General features: G+C 25.0%; 1 protein-coding gene across 1 annotated transcript; it reads right to left on the bottom strand.

Annotated features, from left to right (window-relative positions):
• Positions 1-1,447: 1,447 nt before the first annotated feature.
• On the bottom strand, positions 1,448-10,646 carry LOC145842013 (putative cytosolic iron-sulfur protein assembly protein CIAO1 homolog). The gene is made up of 6 exons (XM_082949360.1): positions 10,491-10,646; positions 7,537-7,797; positions 6,284-6,372; positions 5,258-5,462; positions 4,343-4,430; positions 1,448-2,109 (listed from the first exon to the last, which is right to left on the bottom strand). The coding sequence occupies exons 1-6, from the start codon at positions 10,612-10,614 to the stop codon at positions 1,878-1,880; spliced, it is 999 nt and encodes a 332-aa protein (XP_082805486.1). The 5' UTR covers positions 10,615-10,646; the 3' UTR covers positions 1,448-1,877.
• Positions 10,647-11,013: the final 367 nt, after the last annotated feature.

Raw genomic sequence — 11,013 nt, 5'->3', positions numbered from 1 at the left:
CCTATAAAAAAACAAAGAACTTAATCAAACACTTTTTTCGTAACTTTATGTACTAAAGTTTATTTCCTGTTTCATTATTAGCACTTTAACCTCTTCATCTAATGCAGGGGTCGGCAAACTGCGGCCCGCAGGCCACATTAAAATTTTTATTCAATTAGTTTAATATACTAATGTTTTTGAAAATACAAAAATAAAATTTTAGTGTTATATTTAGAGTATATTCTATCGCCTATTTTTTTTGTTCAAAAAATATCTTTAAATATGTTTTTTAAAGCACATAAAAAAACGTTCCTTTTTGACCTGCCAACCCCTGATCTAATGGATATATGGTTTCCTTCATCTGGTCTGCATACCGCTTAATTTTAATGGCAGTTAAAACCATTTGCCTCATTTTATTTAAATCGTTCTCATCTGCTTCCCCTACACTTGTTGTAAAGAATCAGTTCTCTAAATCTAGCCACAGTTTGTTGGCTTTAAATATTTTCTTTCGCCACTGATTTCATTAACTTTTACAATATGAAGGCATTTGAATTTAAATATTCTTGTAAATTTGAACGAACAAAGTCTGACGTTGTTTCAAATTTTCTGACTTTTTTTCAAAAACCCTTATTTTTTCCTGTCTTTCGTCATTTTTTAGTTTTTCCTGACTTTCCCGGATTTTCCTGATCTTGTGCCAACCCTGTGTATTTTTTCTAGTTTAAGTTTTTTAACAATTTTAGAGTAGCTTTTATTCCTAAACATTTTGAAAGCCCAAATAAATATGTTTGTTGCACTAAAACTTTTATACCGATAAACATTTTTGATAGTTTAAGAGATTGCTATAAAACAAGCTTTAAGTTATAAATAGAAGTATTAAACTTATTTAGCTTAATAGGTTACAAGACAATTCAAACTCGGACAACTCAAATTCTTAAAAAAAATAAAAAGACTATATTCCAAAAGGTAATTTTTTTTTTAATATAAAATATTCATATTTAGATCTTTTTAATATCTGCAAGCCACTTTTTTCCGTTTTGCAATATCTAAAATATGTTTCAAAATATTTTAAAATTATTAAAAATAATTATTTTTTTATTTTATTAAAGCCATATCTTAAAAGGTATTTACTTTTTAGCAAAAAGAATAAAAATACCTATAGATATTAATAGGAACTAGATATGTAGTTTTTATATTTGACAAGTATACATTACTTTTTTAGTTGTGACCGTTTAATTTTTTTTTAAAGAATTTTAATTTTCCGAATTTGAATAGTCGTGTACCCAAACTCATTTAGCTTAATATGACAGAATTTTATTTATAAACAATTGGAGAAAGTTAACTTAAAGATATAACAAAAACAAAAAAATTGTTAGTTTATCGTTTAAAACTTCACAGCAGTGATATATATTAACTAATATGCAATGAAAAACTTCAAATTGTTTACTTTATTTATGTGTCTGGTATTTTTTATAGAAAAGAATACCTATATGATGAAAACTCTTAAACGAATTATAGCTTAAAAAACTTATGTATATATTCATTTTTTTAAGTTAGAAACAGTGATAGTAACTAGTTTATTTTAAAGAATATTAGAAGTTGTAAAACACTTCAAAACTAATATTTTACAAGGTAGTCAAGTTTTTTTTTAATAAGTAATTTAATTACTTGAAATAATTCATTATTTTTGATGCTAATATACATTACCAAAATTATATAACTACGTTTTTTTATTACAAGTAACTAAAATTTGATTTAAACTTTCTTTAAAAGTGAAATTTATGCGTTCATTATAGTAAAATTTTAGTTTTAACAAAACTTAAATCAATCTTAAATAATGAACCATTATTTTTATAATACAAGCCCTAAAAACAATTAGCTAATTCACAAATAAAAAACAATCAAGCTTGATTGACGTCCCATATTTTAATTATTTCGTCATCACTACACGACGCCAGCAAGTGGTTGTTTTGCGGGTTCCACACGACTGCGTTCACGTCCTGTTCGTGCGCGTTCTGTTGCCTGGCAACCATGTCGAAGTTGGTCGCCATGGGATCATCTGATTGGGGGGATTCCCTGAATATGTTGATGGTGTTGTCACCACCCCCGCTCGCTATAACCTCATCTGCGTTCCTGTATATATTTGTTATAAATGTTTGAAGTTTTTTGTGTTCAGCTTTTACTTTTACATGTATAACAGGTTACATTAATCTTACTTGACGTTTTTTAATAATTTAAAACAATTCTGAATATTAACAATTATCACTTTGTTAAGTTGTGTATTTAAGATAAAAATCAAAATAATAATTTTAATTTGTAAAAACTTAATTATGACCACTAATAATCAAAAGTTCCTAAATCGTTACTTAAAACTCTCTTTATTATAACTTTAACATCATAATAAATTTTTATATTACTATTATACAGGGTTGCCACTAATTTTTTTCAAATTTTTTTCCAGGTTTTCCAAATTTCTTCCAAATGTTTAAAAGTACACATTTTTGGGTATATTGTTAGTTTAAAATTAAGTTTAAGGCAAGAAACTATTAAATAGTATAAAAACATTGAAAAGATACTGTGAAGCTACTTTAAATATGATTGTTAATAAAAAAAATTTTTGATGATGACAAAAATTTTTTATGTATATGATAGATTTTTTAAGTCAAAATGAAATTTTACAACTTAACAGATGAAAATTGTCAAAATTCCAGGTTTCTTTGCCCTTAATTGTCAAATTCCAGTTTTTTTCTAGGATTCCAGGTAAAGTCGCAACCCTGTATTATAGTAAAACTACATGATTAGTTAAAGCAGATTTAGTAAAGATACTAATTCAAGTGAAGTTTAAATATAAATATTTTTAAAATATTTAACAGGTTTCAATATTTAACGCTTTATTAAACATGAAAGCTGTAAAATAACAAAAGCTAAAAAAAATTACAAAAGTTACACATGGCATTAACTACAAAAACATATACTTAATGTTATATAAAAACAAAAATGCAATTACTGAATAACGAAGTATTGAAAGCAAGCAAATAAATGGTTTTTCAAAGTCTAATAATAAAAAAAAGTAGTTAGTTATAATTAGGATCCTGAGCATTGTATTACTTTGAAATATAAAATGTTTTGCTATAAAATTTTTTTTTAAAGATAAACTAGATGGATTATACTATGATTATAAATAAACTAAACATGTAAATTTTGTCAAAATAAACTGAAAAACAACACAAAAACTACAAATACAAAAAACACAAGAGAATTAATATAATGATTGGAACATAATACTTGATCCAAAACAAAACGTCGACTTAAAAAAAACAGGTTAAATGATTTGGTAACTGAGTAATGAATATTTTTGTAAAAATTTCTTTTGAAGAAACTTTTTTCTTTCTAAGCTGAATAAAAACACATATTAATGCTATTGGTATTATTTTTTAAAGACTAATTAATACTCAATTTAAATCAAAAAATTACTCAATGTTCTTATCATATAAACTCCCTAAGTGGTTTTCTGACTCTGTGCAGTTTATTTTTGCAAAAGTTTTCATATCTAAAAACTAATATAAAATATATTAAGGATCTACAAAAATAATAATAAAATCAAGATGCTAATGAAAACAAGTTATTATTTGCTAAGATTAATAAAAATAAATAATTAATTAATGTCTTTAATCAAGGAATAGTTAAAGAGATGTATGTTGACAAATATACTTAATCTCTTAATTAAAGTTTATCATGTGTTTTTTACAGATAAGTTAAAAATACTGTATAATATAGATTATAAAAATATAGTTATTCTGTTATCACCACATCAATACAAGATAAAGTGCTTAAGTAACTGAAAAATTACTTGCTAAGGAAAAAAATTAATTAACTTTTCGAAAGTACACTTACAAAATGACTTGTTTAAAAATTTATGTTGTAGAGTTCATTAAAAAAAGCTTGTCAATCAATAATCTTCTATCAAAGAGAAATTTTCAGATTCTTCTTCACAATAATATTTGGATATAAATCGAAATAAAGTGAAATTAAACTTATTAAATTGTATTAATGTTGAAATGTAGCTTATACGTTGCAAATTTTTTTATAATTTAGAAGTAAACTTATTTGAGAAATACAAAGATATAACAAACATTATATATGTTAGTATAATTAATTTTAGTATGTAAAAATGATAAATTTTAATAAAATATCAAAAAACATAAACAATCCAAAACTTTATTTAAAATAACTACTACCTTAAGTTAAGCTATGAGAGCTATATAAATTATAAATATAACATTCAAAGTCATTAAAAAACAACAAGATTTTTTTTAAACCTTGCTTTTTACAAAAGTAAAAAGTTCTTACAAACAATAAAACTCACCAATCGACTGAATAAACAGTTCTTGTGTGATACCCACTCAGAGTGCATACATTTTTCCACACTGTATTTTCATTGGTGACGTCTGCTCCTAAAAATACAAACTTTTAATATAGAACTTCTGTTATAAACCTTTGTTAATTATCTAAACAACTTTTTACCCAAGTAGAACTTAACTTTACTAGTCGTTTAATAACTTTTACGAGCTTTAAAATATTTCAGACAAAATACAAGTTCAAATGAAACAAAAATTAATGATAAAAAAAGTTGATTACGTAAGTTAATAAAATTTTAAAAACAAAATTATCTTGGCAAAACTTAAAAGCATTTAATTTTAAACTGATTGTAAAGTTTTCATCATTTATAAAATAAAGCTTTTTTTATAAACAGGCAAACCAACTAAATTTATTAAATTAAATAATCAGAACTTCGATAATATTTATTATTTTACATATATTATAAACCATTAATACGTTATAAACCATTAATAAAATATAAACTTTTCACCAATATTAAATACATAACAAAGACAATTTCAAACTTTTCGAGTAACTTTCTAAAAAACAACCACAAAAGTTTCCATTAAAATAAATGTATAAAATCATTATAATCTTATATGCTGTTTTTGATTTATTCACTACAAGCAAACTTTAAACTCATATTCTAAACCTTTCGAGTTTGTTTTTACAATACAAACGTATTCTAGCTTTTAAACTATATAAATAATTATATATGAATAATAATTTTTTACTATCAAATTAAATAAAAATGTGCAAATTAAAAATTTAATTTACTTACCAGGTTTCGGTGGTAAAAAATTGCGGCCTTTTCAAGTATAAGAAAATAGCAAACTGCCATTGAATAACAATTTATAATAAATAAAAGAAACAAATGTTAACATTTTTGTAAGTTATCTACCTTTTGAGTATCCGTCGGGTTTGTAACTCTGCCACACCTTGACGGTGTTGTCGTCGGAGCATGACACCAACTTGTCACCCTTCTCGTTCCAACACACCCCCCACACGGTTGACTCGTGCCCGTACAACGTCGTCACCGTCTCCCACTCGTAGTTGCGCGACGCGTGGATCTTTATTGTGTCGTCATAACTCGCCGACGCCAGCACCTGGTTTGTTTGCTTTGTGAGAATTTACACGCACATTGTTTGTACAGCAGTTTATACTTTATTGAGAATATGTTTTATTGTTCTTTACTAACTAGTAAATAGAATTTAACAAATATTGTATTTATAAAGTTCAACGATTCTTATTAAAATGTAAATTCTTTACAGTATTGAAAGTGTTTATAGCAATTCTAGAGTTAACAAATATAACAGATTAAACTTTCAAAACTATAAAAGGTTTTTAATAAAAATGAAAAAAAATAATAATGGTATTGTTTTTAGATTTGATATACTTTAAACTTTTGCTATTAAGTCAAGTTATAAAAAAAAACAAACAAAAAAAAATTAATAAGTTATTTCTGAGTTAATAATGCTAACACACATTTGTAATAAAAGCTTTTTTTTGTAAATATTTTAACTTTTTTATTTTTTCGAACATTAAGTGTTTGTAAATATAATTTTAATATTTAATAAAGGTATAATAAACTATTGCGAATTTAAAATAAGAAACTTTTGGAAACTAAATATATGTGTTTTTTTTTTCTTTTTTACTCAAAACAACTATTAATAAATTTATAAAAATTAATCATGTTAAATTAAACGGTTTTGAAAAGGCTTAACAAAACAAGTCATGTTTACATCTTGTAAACTTCTTAAAAAAGTTTCAACAAACTTAATCTATTTTTATTTTCATTTTTATTGTTTTAGAACAACAATAAATTCATTTTTGATACATTATGGATGCGTCCAACAGAAAAAGTTAAAGACATCTTTATTTTGTTAAAGACTTGGTTCACTCAAATATAATGTTAAAAGTAACGTACATCAGTATTAGGGTGCCAGCACACGTGTTTCACATCTTGTTTGTGATCTGTCAGCATTCCCGCACACTCGAAATCATTGTCGTCCTCAACTATAATTATACATTTAATAACAAGTAAGAAACTTTAATAGTTGATGTTTAGAGTAATTAATTTAAATGATCAATAAACACAGTTAACATTTTTACGAAAGTAAACTTCGAAATATGTTGCAAAAAAGTCATAAACTTTTTCATAAGGCCCCCATTTCAGAAATTTAAAGGACCATAATCCGCAAAGGGGCCATTGATTAAAAAATAGACCACAGAGGGGCTATAAAGCCATAATATTTAATTTTCACTAGATATTCTGGTGTTGATGATGAAGAGCAAAAATAAAGTCTTAGGTATAAAAATAAAGTATTAGGTATATTTAAGGGTAGTTATGAAACTTATACTAAATATTACAGAAATTTTGAAAACTAATAAAAGACCAGGGCTTCCGATTGGGGTCATTTTAGAAAGTCAGGGGTCCATAAGGTCATAATTTGAAACTTAAACTAGATATTCTGGAGTTGATAAAGAAGAGAGAAAAAAGGTTTTAGGTAAGTTTTCGGAAAAATTTGATTCAAAGGAAAACTCCTTGTGTATAAATAATTTATTAGCAATGAAAAATATGAAACTATAAATATAAACACACATATAAACTTTGACATACAGTAAAATTTATTTGAGTCTATCTTTTGATTAGACTTCATACTTTTAGAAAAATGTTTGATTTTTTAAGAAATACACTTTTACACAAGTTTATATCCATTTACAAATAAGATTTTATAAATTTTTAATTTTCTAAAACCAGAACGTGATTTTATTTCGAAACCGTAAAAGTTAATAATATAATAAAAAGTATTTTGATATAACTACACTTTTGTTAAACATATATACTATCAATGGGACATTTGGGCATATATAAGATACATAAACAAATATCATAAAGATATTTTTTTTATTTCAACAAATTTTAAAAGTAGTGAGATAGCAGAGCAAATTTACATTCGTGAAGAAAAATTATAATTACTACGTAAAGACTTTTTTGTTACAATTGGGTTAATAAAAGCTCATTAAAGTTTAAAATATAATTTTTGGATGACTCAAATAAATAACTCATTCATATTATTTTAATTGTGTGTGATACTTAACTACTTTTTATAATTGTACCTTTATGAAAGAAAGCAGCCAGTCAACTAATAAAATAAAAATACACAAAATCAAGCTGACCGGACCAGATCCACACGGACCTGTCGCGCGAACAGGACGCGACGTACTGACCGGAGTTGGCCCACTTGACGCACTTCACCTCGTTGTCATGCCCCTCCAACGTGGCGCACGACTCGAACGCCCCAGACCGCTTGTCCCATATGCATATGGTGGAATCGAACGAGGCCGATGCTATGAGGTTGCCGCAGGGGGACCACGATATCTTCCGTATCGTCCGCTGGTGCCCGTCTTGCAGCAGGTTCTTGCAAGTCCACTTTCCGTCTGTTTAAATATATATATTTATATATATAAGATGTAACGTTAAAAGGCGTTAAATCCGGGAGATCTTGATAAGCTAAGCTTAATGGAATAAATACCACAGATGTTCTTGTGTTAAAACTTTATTTCAACTAACGGCGTTTCACTGCTCTCAAATAAATTTAAGAATAAGCCTACGGAGTCTCAAAAAGCTCTAAGAATAAGTTTTTTGAGACTCCGTAGATTTATTCTTAAATTTATTTGAGAGCAGTGAAACGCCATTAGTTGAAATAAAGTTTTAACACAAGAACATCTGTGGTATATATATACATATACAAGTAACACTAAACAAGAAAAGCGAAAGACAAAACATATGCATCCATTATCAAAAATACTTTTTTAACAAAATTAAAACCAACTAAATATTAAAACAAAATAAAATCGAAGCGGCAAACACGAGTATTTTATAGCATTTTATAACATTTTTCCCAACAGCTTAAAAAATTTTTCTAATAGCTTAAAACATTTTTCCAAAATAATCTTTTTAAACTTTCCTAAAAAGCATAGAATAATATTTACAGCGTATTTCAAATTCAACTAATCGTACAATAAACTGTACCATTACTACGTCATAATTACTATAAAAAATTCTAAAATCGAAATTTCTGTTCACTATTATAATAAACTACAACTCACTGAAGATCACATGAAATTTTACATTTCAATGTGTGAAACAGCTGTATGAATTATAGTTTTTATATAATTAAAAAAATAAATATATACATATATATATATCAATACAACACATGAAATATATTTAGATATAAATAATTCATTTCTTTAAAATCTAATACACTGTATTTTGTAAAGATTAATAATGTACTAAAAGACATAATTTTTTTAATACTCAAGTTTTATAAACTAATAATGTTCTGTTTTGTATTTGACCTCAACAAAAATGTATTACAATTTGTATATCTGAAATTTAAAACAGTTTAAGTTAAAAGCAGTTTATGATGAATTATCATTCTACAAAACACAACAAAAATAGTAACATGTTTTAACTTTAGGTTTTTCATAACTGTTCTAGGTAAAAGTTTCATTAAATAAATTCAATGATTGTAAAACATTTATCATCTTATATTTTATTTTACTTTTATATAACTACTGTTTCAGTTCTTAATATAAACATGTAAAAATAATTAACGTGTATTGGTCTTTGAGTCTTTGCTTTTGTAGATTGATAGGTTATATGAGTAAGCTATACATTAGCATATATTGTAAATAATTATTATTTATATATGGTTGAAATTAAAAACAAATTAAAACTTTTGGTAAAACTTACAAGAGGTAAAAAAGATCGAAAAAAAAAAGAAAAAAGTTAAAAAATACAACTTGACGAAAAAATATTTAAAATAAAAATTAAACTTGGAAATTTTAGTAAAAAATTATCAATTTTACAAACAGAGTCAAGTAACATCATTAGTTTTATAAATATAATCATTTAAAAACATATTGTATACTTTTTACTCTTGAGATTAAAATAAGTTCTCAATAAGTACAATAAGTTCTTGACTTAAAAATTAGGAAAATAATATCACTCTAAATTTTCAAAATTTATTGTCAAAACAATGATTCACATAATAAAAATAATTCAAAGAAAATCCTCAGTTGGTTAAAAAATCTTAAAATTGAATTTTAAAATATAAGTAAGTATTAAACTACTTTAAATGAGCAAACATTGTTTTGACAATAACATTTTTTTAAATTGGAGTGATATTCGAAAACATATATAAAAATAGTACTTAAAACTTCAATATTCATTACTACATAAAACACCTCAAAAAGTTACTAAACATAAATCAGTTAAAATTTTTATACTTAAGAAATTGATAAGCATTTTATAGAAAATAAACATTTAACAAACAAAACAATAACTCTAACGCAAAATTGGATAACTGTGAATTCGGAAACAAATAAACTCATTAATAATTGGTCTATTTCAAATAAAAAATACTTAATTTAAAATTAGAAATTGAAAAAACTCTAGATAGTTCATCTTTTAACTTGTAGTTTGGCAAATTTCACAATTGTAATATTCTGTATATGAAAAAAAACTACAGAATTTAAAAAATTTTGCTATGACTTTACAGATAGTTTAAAGGTGGTTTTGGTAAAAGTTTTCTGATATTTTCTTGGGTAAAGTTTATATTAATCAGTGTGATAGAAATTAATAGTTCAAATGTACTTTTAAGATTTTTAAGGTTGATTATATACTACTTTTAATTTTAATTGCAAATATAAATAGTACTAGCAGAAAAAAAATTGTGAGAATTTTATAAAACATTTTAGTTTTATATTGTTTAATATATGTTGTTGTCTTAAATTTCTAAAACTAAAACATTTTCAAGTGAAATTTAAACATAACTCAAAAAAAAGTAAACTATAGTTTTATTAAGTTCAAAACTCAAAATTTATCAGAGGATCAGTTTTTATAAAAGGTTGTTGGAATCAAATGAAGTTTTAACAAAATCAAAAGGCTTTAATCAAAAGGCTTCTACAGTGAAATGTCATTCTGGTTATGATATGTTATTTTAGTTTATTAATATCTTAACTCTAGTTAGCTAACTATTTAAACTCTTATTGCAAAAGTATACAATTTTATAAATGATGTTTAATAAGTGTTATCTTTTTCACTTGATAAACCAACTACCAACCCTGTTTTCCCCAAATCCAAACGCTCTTGTCAGAGCCACAAGAAGCAAGGTGTCTACCGTCTGGACTCCACTGAATATCCCAAATGTTATCAGAGTGTCCACTTATCTCATGCAAGCACTTCATTGTTATATAATTATTGAGAAAAAATAAGTCTTTTATCTAGTAATATTTAAACATAAAAATGATAGATGTTTTGATATTTGCAAGAAAAAATCTTCTTCAAACATTCACAGTCTAATCTTTATACAATAACAAGAAAACGTTACTTTAAAATTAAAAAAAAAAATTGTAAAAATATATTTTTTTTGCAAAAAAAAAACACTCTTTTTTTTTGTAAATTTTTTTTTATTTTTTTAAATTACTAAAATTGTAAAGTAACGTTTTTTCCTTTTGTTAAAAGGAACTTTTCCTAAACATTTGAAAAGATTGCTTTAAAAATAAAGGAGGAGATAGATTTTTAGTGAATTTTTAGTGAATTTTAAAATTTCCGATAAAATTGACTCCAAAAAATTTGAGGTCCAT

Source organism: Thalia democratica, chromosome 8 (genome assembly GCF_965202585.1).
Source record: "Thalia democratica chromosome 8, ktThaDemo2.hap1.1, whole genome shotgun sequence".
Classification (NCBI taxonomy): Eukaryota; Metazoa; Chordata; class Thaliacea; order Salpida; family Salpidae; genus Thalia; species Thalia democratica.
The sequence above is the reverse complement of the archived record's forward strand: the minus strand, read 5'-3'. Positions and strand labels throughout refer to the sequence as shown.